The sequence below is a fragment of the Pseudorca crassidens genome, chromosome 2 (genome assembly GCF_039906515.1).
Source record: "Pseudorca crassidens isolate mPseCra1 chromosome 2, mPseCra1.hap1, whole genome shotgun sequence".
NCBI lineage: Eukaryota > Metazoa > Chordata > Mammalia > Artiodactyla > Delphinidae > Pseudorca > Pseudorca crassidens.
This window is the reverse complement of record NC_090297.1, coordinates 114,139,026-114,161,790: the sequence shown is the minus strand read 5'-3', so window position 1 is coordinate 114,161,790 and position 22,765 is coordinate 114,139,026. Positions and strand designations below refer to the sequence as shown.

The window sequence follows — 22,765 nt, the reverse complement described above, 5'->3', positions numbered from 1 at the left end:
TAATAGAAGCAGTCGACTGTTCTTCTGATATTTTGGCTTTGCTTAATGATGGATCATTGTTTTGTGAGGAGATGGAAAAACCCTCAGATTCATCCTTTACTTTGTGTTTGACACATTCCCCTTTACCTTCGACCTCAGAACCCACAACTGATCCTCAAGCTAGTTTATCTCCAGTATCTGAAAGCACCCTCAGCATTGCTATTGGCAGTTCTGTTATCAATGGTTTGCCTACTTATAATGGGCTTTCAATAGATAGATTTGGTATAAATCTTCCTTCACCTGAACATTCAAATACAATTAATGTATGTAACACTGTTGACATAAAAACTGAGGATCTGTCTGACAGTTTGCCACCTGTCTGTGACACGGTAGCCACTGACTTATGCTCCACAGGCATTGATATTTGCAGTTTCAGTGAAGATATAAAACCTGGTGACTCTTTGTTACTGAGTGTTGAGGAAGTACTCCGCAGCTTAGAAACTGTTTCAAACGCAGAAGTCTGTTGCCCTAATTTGCAGCCCAACTTGGAAGCCACTGTACCCAATGGACCTTTTCTGCAGCTTTCTTCCCAGTCTCTCAGCCATAATGTTTTTATGTCCACCAGTCCTGCACTTCATGGGTTATCATGTACAGCAGCAACTCCGAAGGTAGCAAAATTGAATAGAAAACGATCCAGATCAGAAAGCGACAGTGAGAAAGTTCAGCCACTTCCAATTTCTACCATTATCCAAGGCCCAACATTGGGGGCATCTGCTCCTGTGACAGTGAAACGGGAGAGCAAAATTTCTCTTCAACCTATAGCAACTGTTCCCAATGGAGGCACAACACCCAAAATCAGCAAAACTGTACTTTTATCTGCTAAAAGCATGAAAAAGAGTCATGAACATGGATCCAAGAAATCTCACTCTAAAACCAAGCCAGGTATTCTTAAAAAAGACAAAACAGTAAAGGAAAAGATTCCTAGTCATCATTTTATGCCAGGAAGTCCTACCAAGACTGTGTATAAAAAGCCCCAGGAAAAGAAAGGGTGTAAATGTGGGCGTGCTACTCAAAATCCAAGTGTTCTTACATGCCGCGGCCAACGCTGCCCTTGCTACTCTAACCGCAAAGCCTGCTTAGATTGTATATGTCGTGGCTGCCAAAACTCCTATATGGCCAATGGGGAGAAGAAGCTGGAGGCATTTGCTGTGCCAGAAAAGGCCTTGGAGCAGACCAGGCTCACTTTGGGCATTAACGTGACTAGCATTGCTGTGCGCAATGCTAGTACCAGCACCAGTGTAATTAATGTCACAGGGTCCCCAGTAACAACGTTTTTAGCTGCCAGTACACATGATGATAAAAGTTTGGATGAAGTTATAGACATGAGATTCGACTGTTAAATCAGTGGGTCTTTAAACCTACCTCTGGTAGGGAAATAGCTACAGTTTTACGGCAGCTATGGTTTTGTTGGTTTAACTTGCCGGAGCTCCTGCATATAGATCACTTGTATCAAGTGTTTTCATTGCTAAGTTATATGTGTTAGTGTCGGGGAAATAGTTTGCAGATAATGGAGGAGTAACCCTACAACTATATGTCCTTAGTTCTTACAGAACCTCATAGTTTGAGAACAAATGCTGATGCAACTGATTTATACAAAACGAACTTTGGCAAGGAAAATAACATTAACCTCACTGTTTATGGTCATGCTTTGTGCATAATCAAAGTTTATGATTAAATGTAAGGAAGTGGTATCTAGTCAGTCCATAAAGATTGTGCTCATATTTTGTGAAAAAGTAGCCATTAATTTGTTCAGGAGACTCAGTGCTACCTTCAGATGCCATTGATGTTTCTCCTGTTGAAAAGCTGATGTGTCCAGCTCAACCTTTGTGCTGACATAATACCACTTCTAATCATGAAAATTGGCTACTGGTGTATGTAGCAGTTCTTAAATCAGCAGTATTATGAAAGAAAAATTGCCCCTCATTAGAATGTTGAAGAAATCTGTCTTTTAAAAGTGAACAAACAAATTCTGTCAGACTGCAGATGTTTTTAGCTGTTTATGCCACAAAACTCTTCTGAGTTGATCCCCATTTTTAGTTAAGTCTGACTCATTTCTAGGGAAAAAAACAAATCCTTCACTTTGAGCAATGTTCTAATAAGATAAATGAAGTGGAGAACAGTTCTATTCTGAAGGTAACTGAATTTAGACTATGGTATGTGACAGAATTTTTTAAAAAATTATTTAAATGTTTTATTTAGAAATTGGGATTTATTTAAAATAATTTTAGAATAATGCTCCAAAAGTTACTCAGATTTATGCATTATACCTATCGCCATTGGCCACTTCAAAGTGATTTTCGTTTCCTCTGTTTGCCACAGACTTTATTTTGAATATGCTTTTTTCTTTCTTTCCTTTTTTTTTTTTTTTAGGGTGCTATTCATTGTGGAGACTTCTTTATAGAGGCCTAATAAAAATGCCTTTTTATGAAGCCTGTGCGTTTAGTTGGGTTTGAAGCTAGGAGGATATTCTTTAGAATACTCTTTTGCATGTAAAGCACAAACTATGTTTCAGTTTAAATGCACTTCTTCCCTGTAATTTTTATGGGGGAGATAAGTGAGTCACAATATTCTGTTGAAGGGAAATCTAGTCAGTTGCTTGAAAGAGCACAGCCCAAATAAAACAAGGACTGACTAGGTTGTAAAGAAATGACCTTATGATTTAAAAGAAGAGTTGCTGCTTTGACAGTGCTTATTTAAAGAAAAATACTGCTGGAAAATTTTCAGTTTCTACTACGTTTCTACTACCATCTCTCCTGAGATCTGACATATGTTGAAGTTATGTTTTGATTTGGCACACAGCATGTTCAATGATGGTTACTCACCTAGTACAAGACATGGAGAAGAAACCTTTGGACACAGAGCAGATGACACCTTCTGTTTTGTAGTGTATCCTGGTGTCATTTTCTGTGAATGTGGTCAGGTAGAGTTGTTTTTGTTGTTGTTGTTGGGTTTTTTTTTTTTTGTCTCTTTTGGTGGGTGGGGGTGGGCTAAAGCCATAGGAAGAAAAATGTGATGTATGTGTCCAGTATGTACTATTTTGTTTTTGTTTTGCGAGAAGAGTTGAACTATTTTTGATAACAAGAGTAAATGGTGGAAAATGAAAAAAAAAAAAAAAAAAGAATTATGCAGCCCAAAGTGTCAACAGTCCAAAGCCTGAGAAATCTTTAGACAAGAGTTTCTTAAAATTAAATGTTCATCTGAATAACCTAAAAGACTAATTAAAACACAGCATTCTAGTTCCCATTCCAGGATTTTCTGACTCAGTAAGTCTAGAGTGGGGCCTGAAAATGTCTTCATCTAACAAGCTCACAGGTACTACTCCTGCTGGTGGTCCATAGTCAACACTCCAAGAAACACTCTAATCAGGGCCCTGGCCTGTAGCTGAAGGTGCAGTGAAGCATAGGACAGCATGTTGGCTCTGTAAGATGAGTTGGAGTTTAATGCATCCTGGAGAAATAAACAGCCGTGCTAATGCAGAGAGAAAAAACTATGTCTTCAGTCATTTCCTACCCTGCCCAAATCCTAAAGTCCATGTTGTTCTAAAATGTCCAGGTGGGAGAACTGCTTCCAGTACCCCTGGCTTCCGAAAAATTCCGCTTGCTCTGACCTCCCTTCCTAAGTCCTTCAAAAAATATACCCAGACCTTGCCTGCGCCTGCCCGGAGCCAGCGGTCCTCCACGCACCCCGCATCCAGGGAGACGCGCTGCACACCGGTGGAGCGGACATGGGCAGAGCGATGGTGGCCAGGCTCGGACTGGGGCTGCTGCTTCTGACACTGCTCTTACCTACGCAGATTTATTCAAATCAAACAACTGTTGTAACACCTTCAAGAAACTCCTCCCAGCATACCTCAGCTGCCCCCAATCCAGCGAATGCCACCACCAAGGCAAATGACTGTGCTCTGCAGTCAACAGCCAGTCTCTTGGTGATCTCGCTCTCCCTTCTACATCTCTATTGTTAAGAGATTCAGGCCAAGAAACATCTATACTTCTCCATCCTCTAAACCCAATTCAGATGGCATCCAGACATCCAGTGTGACAAAGGAAAAAAGAAAACAGGTCTTCATTGAATTAATCTGCTAGTTCCACACCTTATTTTATTGACAGAAACTGCTGGGGATCCCAAATTTGATTGGTTTGAAGAGCATGTGAAGGGTTTGACTAGATGATGAATGCTAATATTAAACCTGCTGGAGTTTCCTGTACAAGATGAAGAGAGACAACATCCAAAATTAGTTAAGAGATGATTTCCTCAAATGTGGCTTAAGAAGTATGGACACATAAAACTCTACCTTGAAAGAATAGATTTTATCTTACGTAGAGATAAAGAATGAGATGTAGAACAGAGATTCAGTTTTCATTTGGCTCATTAAATTTATAAGGCCATAAAACAATGAGGTAAAACAGAAAGCTGTGATTCTATTTATATGTACATTAGAAGGAACTTCCAGGTGCTACTGTAAATCCTCAATGTGTTGTTTCAGCAGTACTAATTTAATGCTGATGTACCCTAGAGAAAGCTTTATGTTAAGCTATCGCTGTTCTCTTGGGAACTGAAATCTTTCCCTTGGGGATTGGGTTTGACATTGCATTTGAATTTTTATATAGTCATTGATATGTACCAGGGCAATGATGGATTGGAATCTACCCCAAATCCAAGCATAATGAGTACATTTTGCTTCTATACTTATCAACTATTCTTATTCAAAAAGAGCACTAGATTCATTTAGCTAAACAGATAACAAAGAGTAGAATTATATTGATCTCAACTAATTTCAAAATGCTTTTTATTTCTGCATAATGTCGAATACTTTTTACAGTTTAAAAAATGATCTGTTTTGAAGGTAAGATTGACAAATCTTGAAATTAAAAAAGCAAATATGTGAAGGAGCTAAACTATACATCAAATATATTTGGCAAGGGAAGACTGGAAGCTTGCTTACATTAAATTCAGAAAAACTTTTATACTCTTTTCTGTAAATACTTTTTTTAAAACTGAATAGCCACCTTTGGAACACTTTCTGTTATCAATCAATATTTTTAGATAGTTAGAACCTGGTCCTAAGCCTAAAGTGGGCTTGATTTTGGAAAGTAAATCTTTTCACAACTGCCTTGATGCACGGAAACCTTTTTAAAAATAGACACTCCCTAAGTCTTTTGTTCGCATGATCACACACTGATGCTTAGATGTTCCAAAATCTAATATGGCCACAATAGTCTTGATAACCAGTCATTTTTTTCCATCTTTAGAAATCTACACTGGAACAACCATATCCAACAGATCTCAAGCTACTATGTGTGTGAACGAACCTTCTCTTTTGTTTCATACCTGAATGCTGTACATCTATTTTGGATTGTATATTGTGTTTGTGTATTTATGCTTTGGTTCATAGTAACTTCTCATGTTATGGAATTGATTTGCATTAAACACAAACAGTAAAATAAAATTTATATATATATATATATACCCAAATTCTCCCCTCTTCTCCCTTCCTATTCTTTTAATTAAATGAGTTTGGATTTTTTAAATGAGGTTTCTAGGAAACTGTGGAATAAGCAAAAGAATCAATAAACATAAAGTCAACAATGTAACTGACTTGATAAACCACAGATATCAAAGTCCCTGAGAGCAAGAAAAGCCCTCTTGACTCTTTGCTTGAATATTTAACAACCCATCTGCACTATTACTCCTCACCCATCCTGCCTCTCATGCATTCTCACTGGAAAATGAGAAACAGGATCCTTTTCTGATTAATCTTTATATGTAAACTATAGTTATAATATGGGCAGAAGTGGTTTTCTCCAGAGGAGCTCAGGGCAGAAACAAGGAGAGCGTGATATTTTTTGCTATGTGAGAATATCTCAATAGGAGGAAAATCTAGAATATCAACTAAAGAGGAAAAAAAGGAAGGAGATAATTTTGAAAAAAAAAAAAGACCATTAACGTGGCAGTTATAGCAACTTAGATTATTTTATTAAACAAACACATATGCAAGTGAGAGATCTTGCCTGGGATCCATCTAGAGCAAACCTTTCTCTCAAGGAACTCATAAGTAGAAAGAAAAGAAAAACAAAAAGAACTGCAATGTTGTGGGTACAGAGTAATGTGGATCTCAGCATGACACCACACAAGGGAGGGTTACTTCCACTGTAGCACTAAAGAAGGCCTCCTGGAGAAAGAAGCTGCTCAGCTGGCCCTCGTGGTTAGAAAATCATCCAAGCAGAGACAGAGATATTATGTTAAAATAGTTCAGCATCTCTGCAAATACAATTATCTCAGCATAATTATAGTTAGCTCACTTTAACAAATGATATTTCAGCAGAATCACAACAAAAGAGTTCAAATAAGAAGCCAAAGGGATGTCACTGTTAAGTCATGGACATCATGTCACTTATTCCGAGGTATATTCTTTCTCACCTCACATCTATGAAATCTGAGTGGCTCCTACTATTGATATTGTCTCATAATAACAATTTTTAATTATTTTTCTGCGTATAAATTGTGGTTTAATCTTACAAACTATGGGCACTCTGATTTGTCCAAATCTGATGATTATTTGATGAAATATGATGAGATTGACTCCTGGGCTGACAGAGTTTCTGGACTCCTGGTTACTGATCCCAAATGGAAATGGAGACATGGTGAGGGCTCATGAGATACTCTGAAAGGACCTGTTAAGATCACAAGCAAAAAATTGTTCTACATAAGAGATATTTGTACACCATGTTCATAGCAGCATTATTCACAATAGCCAAAAGGTAGAATCAACCCAAATGTCCATTGACAGATGAACGGATAAACAAAACAGCCTTAAAAAGAAAAGAAATTCTAATATATACCACCACATGAATGAATTATAAGGACATTATGCTAAATGGAATAACCAGTCACAAAAAGACAAATAGTGATGATTCCATTTATATGAGGTACCTAGAGTAATCAGATTCATATAGACAGAAAGTAGCATGGTGGTTGCCAGGGACTAGGGGAGCAAGGAATGGGGAATGTGGTTTAATGGGCCGAGTTTTAGTTTACAAGATAAAAAAAGGTCTAGAGATAGGTTGCACAAAATGTGAATGTACTTAATACTACTAAACTGTATGTTTAAAAATGGCTAATGCAGTAAGTTTTTAACTCATGTATATTTTACCACAATTTTTTAAAAATAGATTTATCAGGACTTCCCTGGTGGCGCAGTGGATAAGACTCTGTGTTCCCAATGCAGCAGGCCTGGGTCAATCCCTGGTCAGGGAACTGGATCCCACACGCATGCCACAACTAAGAGTTTGTATGTCACAACTAAGGAGCCCATGAGCCGTAACTGGGGAGCCCACCTGCCTCAATTAAGGAATCCACGTGCTGCAACTAAGGGGTCCGCCTGCTGCAACTAAGACCCAGCACAATCAAATAAAAAAATAAATATTTTTTAAAAATAGATTTACCTAAAGATGGGAGTGGGGAAGAAAGGGGAAAGGGTCTGCTGGAAATACTGAGGCTAAAATATGTAATAGATAAAATGGAGGGAAAGAGTGAGAGGATGGACAAAAAAGAAAGATTAAAAAGGAAAACTCACCTGCGCCTCAAAAACCGTAATGCAAGACATATCAAAAGGACCAAGGAGGGCACTAATATTGCCAAAAATATCAAGCTGACAGAGGTGGGGTGACCTGGCAATTGGGAGAGGACACAGGGATGTCACTTCAAACCCATTCTCTAGTTCTCCTGGCTTTGTTACCCACCCGAGTGTCAGCACCACCACTATCAGCTTCTGATGCATAGGCATCTGTGATTCTCTCTCTCATATTCCTGGATATCATATATTCACAGCCACCCTTTGCCTCTCCCTCTTACCCCATCCCACCCAGTCTATAAGTCCTTCATTCTTATCTCTTCTATACCTTAGATCATCTATTTTCATTCCTCTTGGAACTGTAGTCCCAGGAATAAATCTCAACCTCTGTCTCTCTGTCTCTTTTTCTCTCTCTGACTCTCTGTCTCTCTCTCTCTCCTTCCCTCTCTCCATTCCTTTCTGCCCCCCCGTCCCTCCCTATCTCATCCATCAAATCCCTCCATTTTCCCAGTCCCCTCCTCTGTGCTTGAGGACCATCTCCTCCCATTCCCAGCTGGGCCCCAGTCCTTCCTCACCCCAGTAGACGATGATGTCCTGGTCTCCTAGACTGCTGTGCTTCACTCGGCAACTCAGGCCAGTCTCCTCCCCAGCCGTCACATCCAGGGTTACTCGGAGATACCATGTCCCATCAGCATTGGGCACAGTATCACCTTGCCGAGTGCCAGACTGCTTCTGCTCGCCCCTCATCCACATCACCCACACAGGTTTCGGGTAGAATCCTGAGACATGGCACACCAGCAGCAGACGGCCAGGCCCAGGACTGGGGTCACTGGACAGCCAGGCCTCGGGCTTCACTGGGGCAGGAAGAGGCAGGGAGACTGTCAGATTATGACTCTAATCTAGAGCATAGGCATTCAGAAACCCACAGGTTTGGACAGTGACCTCTTCTACTCTTAGGGGAATCAAATCATTTATTGATTAAGCCCCTCTCTCCTTAGGTACCTCCTACTCTTGAATTCAAAGAAGGTGGCAGGACATGAAATAGAAAAGTCTTATGAAGAGAAAAGAACTAACCTTGCCTCTGTAGTTCGGCCTTCCCTGCATCGAGGACACCAAGGAGAAACCGAGGGCAGGTGTCTGAGAGGAGCGTCTCTATGATACCCTGGATGCCTTTGTACTGAGAGGCGAATGCACAGAACTGCTGCGCCCTGCTGCCGCCCTCTGGGGCAGGTGCACATGAATGATTCTTAATGCTCGCGAAATCCAGTCCTCCTAAAGCTCCCCTCAAAAAGCTTCCTATGGACTTCCCAGAATGCAACTCACAGCCTCCTATGTACTGGATCACAAAGGGGTCTGGATACAAGGAAAACAGGGACAAAGTTACTAAAAAGCAAACAAGAAAGAAAGTTATGGGGAAAGGACGTGGGGCTTTGGATTTGGGGGGTGGGAGAAAGGTCTGAGATGTGAGATGACTCAAAAACTAATTGCAGTATTCAGAGCCTTTCCAGAAAGAAGAGCATTGGGGAAAGGTATGCATGTCATAAATGGTGGGGACGGTCTGCTGTAAGGCTGTAGGGTGGGCATGAGGGGAGAAGGGGAGCAGCTTGTGATGGACTCAGGAGTTCAGCATCCCAGGCTGAAGGGGAGAGTTACACTGAGAGAAGGGATCAGGCAGGAGATGCTTGAGGAGACGGATTGGAGGAGGAGGAAGTCACACTTCAGTTCACTCAGGCACAGAGTGGAGAATTGAGGGCTTTGTCCTTGGGGTTAGAGAGAAGCCAGTTATGCACAAACAAACCAGGAGATGGTTACAAAGGGGGATCTTCATTTATCACACAGGGGTGCAAGAAACAGGAAGAATCTGGGATACTTGTTGGAGGTGTGGAGTCAGAGTTGGAGACTACTCTGGAGAAGTGTGTGCATGCAGTTGGGTAAAGTGGGAGGATGGGACCAAGATCCAAGAGAGTAATAGCCTTAACCAGGAGAGAGAAAAACCATTGGGAATCTCCCCGGAGCAGAGGACTGTACTCACATTCAATCTGGACTTTACTGACATAGTCCTGCAGTTCCTTGGTGAATCCAATCAAGTAGGCTTGGAATAGGTCCTCCAGCTCAATCAACTCCTCATTACTGAAGTTGCCCTTTGACCAGGGCTTCAGGAAAACGGCTTTGCCCGAGTCATTGTCCCAGCCATGAATCTGATAATCATCCAACCAGCCTGAGCCTTGACATTGTGCCCAGGTGCTGTTGGCAATGGTCAAAGTCTGGATAATACGGTAAGAGGTTGGTCCCTGGAAGGCTGTGGGTGGTGGAAGGATAAGAAGAGTGAGGAGAAAGAAAGAATCAGGATGAAATGATAAAGAACCCAGAGTCTGAACAACAACACAGAGCCTAAGACATTTTCCTGCCCCAAGGCTTCTAGCTCCATCCCCAACCTCCAGAATGGGGGGAGAGGGCTGGAGACACGAGGGCCCTGACCCTTAGTGATAGGTGCAGCATGCTTTCATCCAGACCCCCTGCACCTGTTCTGGGAGCTTCCAGAGTTCCTCTTACCATCCTCATTTTCACCACCTGGGACGATAACTGCTAGCAATAGAAGTGGCAGAAGCAGCATTTCATTGGGAACTTCTGACCCTCAGAGGTGCTGTTTGATCTCTAATTTCAGCAAACCTTTTTCTCAGTACTCTATAGTGACTTCCTCTCTCTTCCAACTGACAAGTCTCTTCCTCACCCACACTGCACGTCACAGAAATACTGTGTCTTCTACAGCTCTGTCCTCCCACTCTGCCTCTCATTTCCGCTCCAGCCCTTGACTTGCAGATTTTTTTTAAAGTCTCTGGCTTCCAGCTGTTCTCCTTGACCTCAGCTTTCTTCATATTTCTTACTTCGGAAAAGCTCCCGTGTGATGTTAAAAGGTTATCTCACCTCCCCAATCCTTTATTTCCACATCTGTTAAATAAGAGGGTAATATTAAACAATTGCTCTGCTTCCAGTCTCTTTTAATCCAGAAGAATTCCTTTGGTTTATACACCCAACTGGACCTCCCTCCTCACTGCCCCTTTCCTCTGGCACTTTGCCATTACCTCTTCCCAACGTTCTCAATGGCCCCTCTTTCTTATCTCATCCCTCTTACCTAGTCTCTCTAACCCACATTATGGTTTCTGAGTGTGGGTGTGTGTTGACAATCATTTACATGCATGCAAAGCATTTAAATCACTGCTTTATCGTATTTGATTCTGGGACCCAAATGCCAAATGCTTTCATCCTATGTGACCCAGGTCACTGCCACAAGCCCTTATTCGTGCAACGCAATCCAAACCCTCTCCCCATCTGTTCAGCACTCTGGTTCAGAATTGCTATAAAAATGTACACCTGATCATGTCAAGCTGATGCTTAAAATATTTCAATTACTTTCATGAAAAATAATCCAAAATCCTACTATGTATGTCAATTTTATATAAAAAGGCTCATATAGATATATCATTCTACAAGAAAAAGGGTGGGGGAGGTGAAAGGAGTGGGATCTGTGAAAAAGGGAAATTGACAAGACAATTTGTACCAGTGAACACTTATGAACATAAATGCAAGAGTCTGAAATCTGTATGACATGCAATAGAGAGAGAAGGAGATGGTTATATAGGCCCTCTAGACACACAGGACCCCCAAAGAATAATCTGAGATGGGTGGGACATCCTCTGATTAGAATCCAGCCTGGCTGAGGGTCCTGGCTGTCCTGGGGGAGCCCAGTGCTCTTCCTCTGTCACCAGCCTTCCCCAAGCTCCCTCTTCTCACCCCATTGGTGCGCAGGCCACAGGCATCCTCATGCTTGCCTTTCCCTGGGCTCTTACCTGGCCCTCCCCCAAGCTCACCTCAGTGGGTGGTTTTCCTGCTAGAGAGCACTGTCCTCAGCACTCCAGTGTCCTGTCCCTGCCCCAGTGTCACACTCTACCCCTCATCCCCTCTCTGCCAGCAGAAACCTCACCCTCTGCACACTTCCCTATTCTAGAAACCCCACTGCCTTCCACAACACGCCTTTTACTTGGCCTTTCATTTCCCCATTAGCTCGTCTTCAAGCTATTCTCTCCACTTTCTGGCTCCCAGCAGCAGTCCCTGCCTCTGTCCTGTGTCCTCCCCCATCTCACACCTACAGCAGTAGGAAGGGTCCCACCCTGAGATCTAGGGTAAATCACTTACTAGAATGCATTGATCACTGCCCTAGGTCTCAATTTCTCCCACTGCAAAATGATTGGACTAAAAGAACTTGACATTCTCCAATTCTGCTTCAACTTTAACATTCTTTGACTCGGTCGGTGTTCACATTCGTTTTTATTTACATAGTCTTTTCTTTCTGTGCCTCCTGGGCCTCATTTCTTACTTTTCTATGGCTCCATAATGTTCTCTATTTACCCTTAATCTGAGTCCCCAAGGTCTCATCTCTATTTTGTCACCACTCCTCCCTAATTTATCCATTCATTCTAAGTGCTGCTCACCACCTTGGCTAAATTTTGAAACATAAAGCATTGCCTTATCATTAGACCGTTAGATTTCTTTGTGTAAATATATGAACAACAGGCAAGATGCTTTTTTTTTTTTTTTGCGCAAAATAGAAGCCAAGAAAAAACTACCACAAGACAGCGATATGCCAGGTAAGCTATAGTTTTATAAATTATTTATACATGTATATGCTGACCTTACAAGATGATAAGAAAGTCTTCAAGAAGCAAATCAAATAAGACATTGAAAACAAGAGAGGGAAATAGAAGCTTCCCAGGGCATTGTCGAGGGTTGGTTCCCAAGGCTTTTGTCTACAGTAGCCACATGGGTGAAGAGGTAATGTCTTGAGATCACCCGCCCCACCAAAAAAAAAATGCAGGTTGTCATGAGACTTTCTACTACACCCTCAGTGAAACTGGACCAGAAAAAAAAATCCATCCAACTGAACAGGGAAATAACAAGGAATGTTATGGTTACCTTATGCTCTGCCTAGGAATTTCTTAAATTATTCTTATGAAATTTCTTAATCACAGGTTTGCCTCACATGAGTTTGGCATTGAAAATATTCTAATTAATTTGGAATGCCCAATCCAAGAAATTAATATCAAAAAAGTGGTTCCAGGAGAGGAGGCATGAATAGGTAGGGCACAGAGGATTTTTAGGATGGTGAAAATACTCTATATGATATTATAATGATGGATATATGCCACTCTATATTTGCCCAAACCCATAGAATACATAAAGTTTTTTTTCTCAGCAATCAGTAAAAAAGAAAAACAATTCTGATCAACTTATGCTGGACAACAGACTGGATTATCTTTCCATGTTCTCTAAATAAAATGATCATTTTTAAATTATTTCTCTGGATGATGTATTATTTCTAGAATTTTTTATCTAGCTTTTTATCTAGCTTTTATCTAGCTTTTTTTAAATTGAAGTATAGTTGATGTACAATTTTATATAAATTACAGGCATACAGCATACTGATTCACAATTTTTATAGGTTACACTCCATTTATAGTTATTATAAAATATTGGCTATATTCTCTGTGTTGTACAATATATCCTTGTTTGTCAGCTTTTTAAAAATTGAAATTTACTGTCACTTCTGTTGTGTCTTTTAAATATTAAGTATCTGACATAAATCACAGCAAGATCCTTTTGACCCACCTCCTAGAGAAATGGAAATAAAAACAAAAATAAACAAATGGGACCTAATGAAACTTCAAAGCTTTTGCACAGCAAAGGAAACCATAAACAAGACCAAAAGACAACCCTCAGAATTGGAGAAAATATTTGCAACTGAAGCAACTGACAAAGGATTAATCTCCAAAATTTATAAGCAGCTCATGCAGCTCAATAACAAAAAACAAACAACCCAATCCAAAACTGGGCAGAAGACCTAAATAGACATTTCTCCAAAGAACATATACAGACTGCCAACAAACACATGAAAGAATGCTCAACATCATTAATCATTAGAGAAATGCAAATCAAAACTACAATGAGATATCATCTCACACCAGTCAGAATGGCCATCATCAAAAAATCTAGAAACAATAAATGCTGGAGAGGGTGTGGAGAAAAGGGAACACTCTTGCACTGCTGGTGGGAATGTGAATTGGTTCAGCCACTATGGAGAACAGTATGGAGGTTCCTTAAAAAACTACAAATAGAGCTACCATACGACCCAGCAATCCCACTACTGGGCATATACCCTGAGAAAACCAAAATTCAAAAAGAGTCATGTACCAAAATGTTCATTGCAACTCTATTTACAATAGCCCGGAGATGGAAACAACCTAAGTGCCCATCATCGGATGAATGGATAAAGAAGATGTGGCACATATATACAATGGAATATTACTCAGCCATAAAAAGAAACGAAATTGAGCTATTTGTAATGAGGTGGATAAACCTAGAGTCTGTCAGAGTGAAGTAAGTCAGAAAGAAAAAGACAAATACCGTATGCTAACACATATATATGGAATTTAAGAAAAAAAAATGTCATGAAGAACCTAGGGGTAAGGCAGGAATAAAGACGCAGACCTCCTAGAGAACGGACTTGAGGTTATGGGGAGGGGGAAGGGTGAGCTGTGACAGGACGAGAGAGAGTCATGGACATATACACACTAACAAACGTAGTAAGGTAGATAGCTAGTGAGAAGCAGCCGCATGGCACAGGGATATTGGCTCGGTGCTTTGTGACAGCCTGGAGGGGTGGGATAGGGAGGGTGGGAGGGAGGGAGACGCAAGAGGGAAGAGATATGGGAACATATGTATATGTATAAGTGATTCACTTTGTTACAAAGCAGAAACTAACACACCATTGTAAAGCAATTATACCCCAATAAAGATGTTAAAAAAAAAAAAAAGAAAATTAGGGACAGTTAGTGATCTTGGAAACACTGTTAGGCTTTAACTGTTTTCCAAGAGAGTACTGTAACTGTAATCATTGAACCTAAAGAAGTGAGAGAAGTTAGATGATCATATTAATCCTTCATCTAATCCTCACTGAGAGCTGAGAGTATTCCTGCTTTGGAATATTTTGTTAAGTGTCTATGTCCTACCTTAGTGGTGCATTCTGTAATTTAATAGTCTCTCAAGTCCCTTAAGTGTTTTCACATGGTAGACACAATTGGTATAGTTGCCTAATATTTGGCATTGCTACAGCAGTCTGTCTGGGCTACCTGTCCACCTGCTTTGGGGGGACCAGTTCTCTTCCACTCCTAGACATTAGTGGATTTTAATAGCTGGGTGTAGTCATGGAAAGAGTAACTGTGGGCATACCCTGAGATACACTCCCTAAGGAGTAGCATCAGAGGCTTCACACTGTCAGGGAATATAAAGTTTACTAAAATAATCCAGCCAGTCCAAATAAACAAGCAAATAACAATAACAGACTCCAGAGAGGGAGACCATTACCTGTATTATGTAATCCTCCTTCCCAGACATCATGATTGATTCAGGGAAAAATACCCAAGCAGGACCCCAGAAAGCCATCCCTTGTATGTTTTATAATGGGAGATATTGGATAATATTTCTCTCCTCTCTGTGAAGATTTGAAGATGTGACCTTAGGCTGCTGGCAGCCATGCCCCCTATCCTACACAGAAACTGCCTGCAATGGGAGAGAACAAAGCCAACATGGAAGAGAGAAAGAGAACAAGAGGCAAAGAGTAAGGGGTAAGATCAAGAGAGAGAATGCATATGAGAAACAGCTGGGCAGACAGACTGACTCACCTGATTCTAGGTATTCTGAAGGCCAGCTTTAGTGCCTCTCCTCTTGTGGTATAGTTATATAAGCACTTAACGTCTCCTTTTTTTTCTTTTACATGAACTAATTAGAATTGGGGTTCTATTACTTTTGTAACAGAGCAGGACCCTATGGGGCCTTCCCAGGGCAGAAACACCCTCCCATGTCCTCTGCCTGCCTCCTGTCTGTAGAAAAACTTGAGCTAAAGAATAAATTTAATCAGAGAAGTGAGAAAATGCAAAAGCAAAGAAAAGCAGTCAAACAAGACAAAATAATAATAGTATAGCCATTAAACAAAATCAAGGACATTTAGTTCCTCCTCAAGGGTATTCTGAGGCATATCTGTTGAGCAGTTTTGCAGATACTGAAACCCTCACAAGGTGGAAGAGTTTAACTACATGATGACCAGATTGTAGCTATGACCTAAGCTGCTCCATCTTACACAATTCCAAGAACTGTGCTCAAAGACATAGGAACACACCAAGCCTGGAAATGAAGATTAATTGTACTAAAAAAAATCAAGATGACACTGATCAGACCACTGCATGAACAATTTCAAGATGACTGTCAGAGCTGACTGTGCCATTCTACATGTAGCCCCCTCCATCTGCCTATATGTCCCTAAAAGCTCTGGTCCACTGGCTGGCAGTGGGGAGTTGGCTTTTGGACATGAGTCTGCCTTCTCCCCAGGTTCCCAGCCTCCTGAATAAAACAAGCTTTCCTTTCCTACCAAAAAAAAAAAAAAAAAAAGAAGATGTGGCACATATATACAATGGAATATTACTCAGAAACGAAATTGAGCTATTTGTAATGAGGTGGATAGACCTAGAATCTGTCATACAGAGTGAAGTAAGTCAGAAAGAAAAAGACAAATACCGTATGCTAACACATATATATGGAATTTAAAAAAAAATGTCATGAAGAACCTAGGGGTAAGGCAGGAATAAAGACGCAGACCTCCTAGAGAACGGACTTGAGGTTATGGGGAGGGGGAAGGGTGAGCTGTGACAGGGCGAGAGAGAGTCATGGACATATACACACTAACAAACGTAGTAAGGTAGATAGCTAGTGGGAAGCAGCAGCATGGCACAGGGATATTGGCTCGGTGCTTTGTGACAGCCTGGAGGGGTGGGATAGGGAGGGAGACGCAAGAGGGAAGACATATGGGAACATATGTTTATGTATGACTGATTCACTTTGTTACAAAGCAGAAACTAACACACCATTGTAAAGCAATTATACCCCAATAAAGATGTTAAAAAAAAATACGAAAAAAAAAAAAAAAAGAGTCATGTACCAAGATGTTCATTGCAGCTCTATTTACAATAGCCCAGAGATGGAAACAACCTAAGTGTCCATCATTGGATGAAAGGATAAAGAAGATGTGGCACATATATACAACGGAATATTACTCAGCCATAAAAAGAAATGAAATTGAGCTATTTGTAATGAGGTGGATAGACCTAGAGTCTGTCATACAGAGTGAAGTAAGTCAGAAAGAGAGACAAATACCATATGCTAACACATATATATGGAATTTAAGAAAAAAAAAAGTCATGAAGAACCTAGGGGTAAGACAGGAATAAAGACACAGACCTACTAGAGAATGGACTTGAGCATATGGGGAGGGGGAAGGGTAAGCTGTGACAAAGCGAGAGAGTGGCATGGACATATATACACTACCAAACGTAAGGTAGATAGCTAGTGGGAAGCAGCCGCATAGCACAGGGAGATCAGCTCAGTGCTTTGTGACCGCCTGGAGGGGTGGGATAGGGAGGGTGGGAGGGAGGGAGACACAAGAGGGAAGAGATATGGGAACATATGTATATGTATAACTGATTCACTTTGTTATAAAGCAGAAACTAACACACCATTGTAAAGCAATTATACTCCAGTAAAGATGTACAAAATAAATAAATATTAAGTATCTTACAACTGAAAAAAATATTGGTTTCAAGCTGGTCGCTTGGCAGAAGAAGACACAAACCTAAATTCTAGGGATCCATGACCAATACAATCTTCTTTTTTCTAATATAGGCAGTCCTTGCTTTGCACAATTTCAGTATACACAAATTTCAGTTACCATCGTTTATTTAAATAATGCCAATCCCCCAACAACATGGCTCAATTTCAGTTGCCACAGTATACTAAAGATTAGTAATTGAACAAAGCACAAACTTTACTAGTAACTCTTCATTCTATGAACGACTATGGAAATAATAAAAGTGCAATCAGTAACCAATGACATCAGTGACCAATCACAACACTTCTTTCACAGTCTGTCAGTGGCTGTTAATTCTGTTCCATGCATGGACAGCAAAATGTGTACAGTTGACCCTTGAACAATATGGTTTGAACTGCATGAGTCCACTTATATGTGAATTTTTTTTTTTTCAGTAAATACAGTCACAGTACTACACGATCAGAGGTTGGGTGAATCTGCACATGCAGAACTGTGGGTTCGGAGGGCCAACTGTAAAGTTACATGTGGATTTTCAATTGCGCAAAGAGTTGGTCCCCCTAACCCCACATTGTTCCAGGGTCAACTGTACTTGCGTTATCTCCTTGTATCCCAATAATAAATCCGTGTGACATTTAAATGAAGAATAATAGAAAGAGGGAATCGGCCAAGAAAGATGAAAATGAAAATGCTGGAAGTGAGATTTGAATTGAATGTAAATAAAGTCATAGAAGAAATAGCAGACATGGGGAATGTTGACACTGCCACTGGCTGAGAAATTATAGATATGAACCTAGAGGAACTTAGTGAAGGCAAACTTATCAATATAAATGAGAAGGATGAAGGTGTCCCAGACGAAGTGACGCCTACAGAAAACTTCACATTTAAAGAACTCTCAATGTATCAAAAACTCAAAGTGTAAATTGGAAGCTGGCCCAATCTTAGAAAGAATTATGAAAATTCACCAAGGCATAGAAAAGATACTCCATATCTATAAGTTATAGAATGAAAATAAGGCAAGCACAGTTCAAACCGCTCTTGGTAAATATTTACAAGAAAATAAAACATTTAAATTCTGGACATTTTTATCATTTTCAGTGACAACATCCTAAATTAATACTAGTGTTACTATTTTTTTCAATATCCCTATACAGTTGACCCCAAAACAACATAGGTTTAAACTACGTGAGTCCACTTTTACATAGATTTTTTTCAATAAATACAGTACTACACAATCCACAGTTGGTTGAATCCACAGATATGCAAACACAGACACAGAGGGCCAGCTGTACAGTTATACACAGATTTTATGACTGCGACCCTCACATTGCTCAAGAGTCAACTGTGTGTTTATAACCAACAGTAAGAGGGTTTTTTAATGTTTCGACAAAAATTTTTAAAGGTGATGGAATGATCATAATTTTCCCATTGATTATTTAGGTCTTTTGCTTGGTTTCACTTTGCATGATCATTTTTTAGCGTCCCACACTATTATGCAAAGTAAAGACTGACTTTATATTGTAAGATTTGGAGTCAAAATTTAAAAATTATAATTTGTTAACATCCATAATATCTTCTTATTGACATATCACTTCATTTTTCTTTAAAGAATGCCTTAATCCTTTGAAGCTTGGAAGGAATTAAGTACATTGGATTGGGATTCTAATATCATTCTGCTTATGGTATTAATTTTACTAAAATACCACGGCAAACTAGTACCAAGTCCATCAACTTAAAGGATATTTTTGGAAGTATACATTTGGCTTGTTTTCTGGAACCCATAATTTTATTAATATCTTCAAATTTTCCAAAGAAGTATTGAAGATTACCACAAATTGAATTCCTAATCCCATGATGGCATAAGCACTTCTTCTCTTATATTTAACAATGGTTTTAATTTCATATTTATATTTTCAATACACTCCAATGTTTTGTTGGAGACTGAAAAGTAATAGTACCATTTTTGTATGGTATTTTAAAACTATTTATAGATAGGCTTTTACTATATCTTTTAATACCAAAATTTTAAAAAGAATGTGCACAGATCAAAGTATATAGAATGCGAAGTTACTGTCCTTCTGCTTCACACTTACTTCAGATGCAGCCCTTTAAGATGGTAACCTAAAGTTCAGGCACCAGTGATATCTTTGACGATTTGCAAGTCTGGTGAAAGCTTTGCTGAACTTCTCAGTGTTTTTATCTGCCTCTCATGGAATCAGCAGATGCTTTTACTGGAAAAGCAGCCCCAACTACAGGGCTCATTCTGTGAATTTCTGTCTTCTCCTAGATATTGACCCAGTAATTTATTTCTCCTTTGTTGGTTCTTCAATGTCTTCAGGCAGATTTTATTTTATATTTTCTCGTGTTTTCTACTTGTCCTTGACAAGAGAGTTGGTTCAAATTAGATAGTCCATCATTTCTAGAAGCAGAAGGCCTCTACTTTTTAAAAAATTGTTCATTAATAAAACCTACCATCCTTTCATGTGTGGAGCCTCAATTTATGTCTCAGAAATCTAGGCAACAACAACACTGGTACAGGCAAGTTGAGACTCTATAGTGGGAAGTGACCCCTGAGCATGTGTATAAAACACGTGAATTCAAGGTGAATTTCTTCACAGGTCTCCTTGACCATGAAGCTAGTTCAAAATAATATAGGAGAGGAACCAAATTTGGGGCACCTTATCTAAGCTGCACACCTAGTCCAGACTGAAAACCAAGGCAAAAACGGGCACTAATTGTTTTGTTGCCTAATGCTTTAAAATACTCTATATCTAACAGTCTCTGATTCCTTTAACAGATAATTTGCCTCAGCCATTCCTCCTGAGGCAGCCTAATTGAAGGTCATTGCTCATAGAATCTCATGCACATTTCCTACGATTTGCTTTGTGGCCTGTGTTTTCAACACTAACTTTGTTTTTGAGGCCTGTGTGTTTACTTAAGCCTTGGCAAGTAAATCTCTACTTCCATAGAAATGCACTCTTGCTCTAGTGGATGCTGTGGAGCCACCAGTGTACCCCCTTCAGGACAAACATAAGTGTTTCCCTCAGCCTGAGGGAGTGTTGGCTGCTGACAGCTCACAGACATGTCCCTCTCCAGGCATTGCCTTCAGTGGGAGAGTTGCTCTGTCCAAGGGGACATCCCTTCCCTGAGAGCACATACCAAATATGTGAGTAAAAAGTTAAGTCCCATTACCTAGTTTTAGGAAGTCTCTGAAGGGTCATCCTAGCTCCAGAACTCTCTGTGAGTTTGACTAAATCCTCTACTGAAACTGCATCACAGTTCAACTTCCCCCTCTCCTCAGTCCTGCTGTTCCTGAAAGCACCCCCAGCAAGCCTTCTGCATGCAGACATCCACCTGAGTATGTTTCCTTAGAAACTGACCTATGACACTCATCTGTACAAAAATAGTCACTTGACTTGGACAAAGCCATCCTAAGTAGCAGCAACTTGCCACAGTAAACCCTCAAATGGACACGAGAAGCAAAGTCCTACAACAACCTGCTCAGGCCACAACAATAAAAAGGCAACTACACGGCATACAAAAAGCTCCATGTAGAGAATGGATAAAGAAGATGCGGTACATATATACAATGAAATATTAGTCAGCCATAAAAAGGAACGGAATAATGCCATTTGCAGCAACGAGGATGGACTTAGAGACTGTCATACTGAGTGAAGTAAGTCAGACAGAGAAAGACAAATATCATATGATATCGCTTATATGTGGAACCTAAAAAAATGGTACAAATGAACTTATTTACAGGATGGAAATAGAGTCACAAATGTAGAAAACAAACTTATGGTCACCAGGCAGTAAGGGTGAGGGGGGATAAATTGGGAGATTGAGATTGACATAGACACACTACTATATATAAAATAGATAACTAATAAGGACCTACTGTATAGCATAGGGAACTATATTCAGTACTCTTTAATGACCTATATGGCAAAAGAATCTAAAGAAGAGTGGATATATACATATATATATATATATATATATATATGTATAATGGAGTCACCTTGCTGTATACCTGAAACTAACACAACATTGTAAATCAACTATACTCCAATAAAAAGGTTTTTTTAATTAAAAAAATTTTTAAAAAGCTCCATGTTGAACCATATGGGTCACTACACACTCACGAGGCCAGAGACTCATGTGGGCATTCCCTAATTTCTAAAGCCAAAGGTTTCCCACAGATTAATTTGTTCTCCATTTCCATAACAATTTTCCCTCCATACTTGTCTTCTAACAAAGGCCCCAGCAGCCTTTATTAATTCTCTTATGAATTAAACTATTATCCTAAACTACAGATATCCATCGACCTTCCATTTTATTTAAAATGAGTGAAAATGTATGCTAAAAATTTATTCCAACCTTGTTTATAAGTTATAGACTTTCCTTGGTTTTGTTTTAAGTTACAGCTCTTCTCTAGGTTCAGTAAAGAGGAAGTTCCTTTTTCTATTTTGGGTTTATTTCAGTGAAATGAATTATGAAATATTTCCCTCTACTATTTTCCCGGAAGTTCACTCTGATTTTTAACATGTTTCTTTTTGTATAAATTTTGGAATGACTGGTTGCATTTTCTCCTTTGCCTTAGAAAATATACAGATAAAAATAAAACTAGAGGGGCTTCCCTGGTGGCGCAGTGGTTGGGAGTCCGCCTGCTGATGCAGGGGACGTGGGTTCGTGCCTCGGTCCGCGAAGATCCCACATGCCGCCGAGTGGCTGGGCCCGTGAGCCATGGCCGCTGAGCCTACGCGTCCTGAGCCTGTGCTCCGCAACGGGAGAGGCCACAGCAGTGCGAGGCCCGCGTACCGCAAAAATAAATAAATAAAACTAGATACAGATAACATGGGTGTTACTGTGAAAATTTTGATTTAGCCTTAGCAAAAAATAAATAAACCAAAGCTATCAACACATTTTTAGGCAGATAAAGTCTCATTTTATTGAATGAGTGATCTATGTAATTGCTGAGGCCACTATGTACAGACAAGAGGGGGAGAACCTATTTCTTGGTCTCTTCCTCCTTGGACAGAGCCTTGATGATTTCTCCCTTCTTGGCTTGGAACCCGTCTTCACATTGCTCTCGTGCTTCCCTGGTCTTAGACCTGCGGGCCTCAGCCTAGTCGGTCTGAAGCTTCTTGCAAGCTTTGTCTAACTTCAGCTTGTGGATATGTTCCGGGCTTGTTTTTGAACACATTACCCTTCACTTTCAGGTACAGGCTGTGATACATGTGGCGGTCAATCTTCTTAGATTCACGGTATCTTCTGAGCAACCGGCGTGGAATTCTTATCCTTCTCCTCATCTAGGTTACCTTCTTGGGCATTCGAGCATTGGCAGTACACTTTCACTTACCTAGGTCCATAAGCCTGCCCTTCTGGCAGGCCGAGGTATTTTTCCGGCTTCAAGCCTGGGAATGGACAGTCACAGGCTTCTGGATGAT

The 22,765-nt window shown here is 40.2% G+C and overlaps 3 protein-coding genes across 5 annotated transcripts in view; 2 read left to right on the top strand and 1 right to left on the bottom strand.

The window, feature by feature from the left end:
* Window positions 1–3,147, top strand: LOC137219537 (E3 ubiquitin-protein ligase MSL2-like). Its single transcript, XM_067728279.1, has one exon. The coding sequence runs from the start codon at window positions 72–74 to the stop codon at window positions 1,377–1,379; it is 1,308 nt and encodes a 435-aa protein (XP_067584380.1). The 5' UTR covers window positions 1–71; the 3' UTR covers window positions 1,380–3,147.
* Window positions 3,148–3,763: 616 nt separating this feature from the next.
* On the top strand, window positions 3,764–4,000 carry LOC137211435 (signal transducer CD24-like). The gene has a single exon (XM_067713911.1). The coding sequence runs from the start codon at window positions 3,764–3,766 to the stop codon at window positions 3,998–4,000; it is 237 nt and encodes a 78-aa protein (XP_067570012.1).
* A 1,990-nt stretch (window positions 4,001–5,990) lies between these two features.
* Window positions 5,991–22,765, bottom strand: part of LOC137219535 (T-cell surface glycoprotein CD1b-2-like) — a 40,518-nt gene continuing 23,743 nt past the window's right edge. For 2 of the 3 annotated variants that reach the window (XM_067728276.1, XM_067728277.1), the window contains 5 exons: window positions 9,642–9,908; window positions 8,684–8,962; window positions 8,185–8,463; window positions 7,613–7,706; window positions 5,991–6,710 (listed from right to left, as the gene is read on the bottom strand). In XM_067728276.1, the coding sequence (XP_067584377.1) occupies window positions 6,689–6,710; window positions 7,613–7,706; window positions 8,185–8,463; window positions 8,684–8,962; window positions 9,642–9,908 (941 nt within the window). In that variant the 3' untranslated portion in view covers window positions 5,991–6,688. Of the gene's footprint in view, window positions 6,711–7,612; window positions 7,707–8,184; window positions 8,464–8,683; window positions 8,963–9,641; window positions 9,909–10,162; window positions 10,303–22,765 lie in introns of those variants that run through there. The other variant, XM_067728278.1, reaches the window with a different exon arrangement.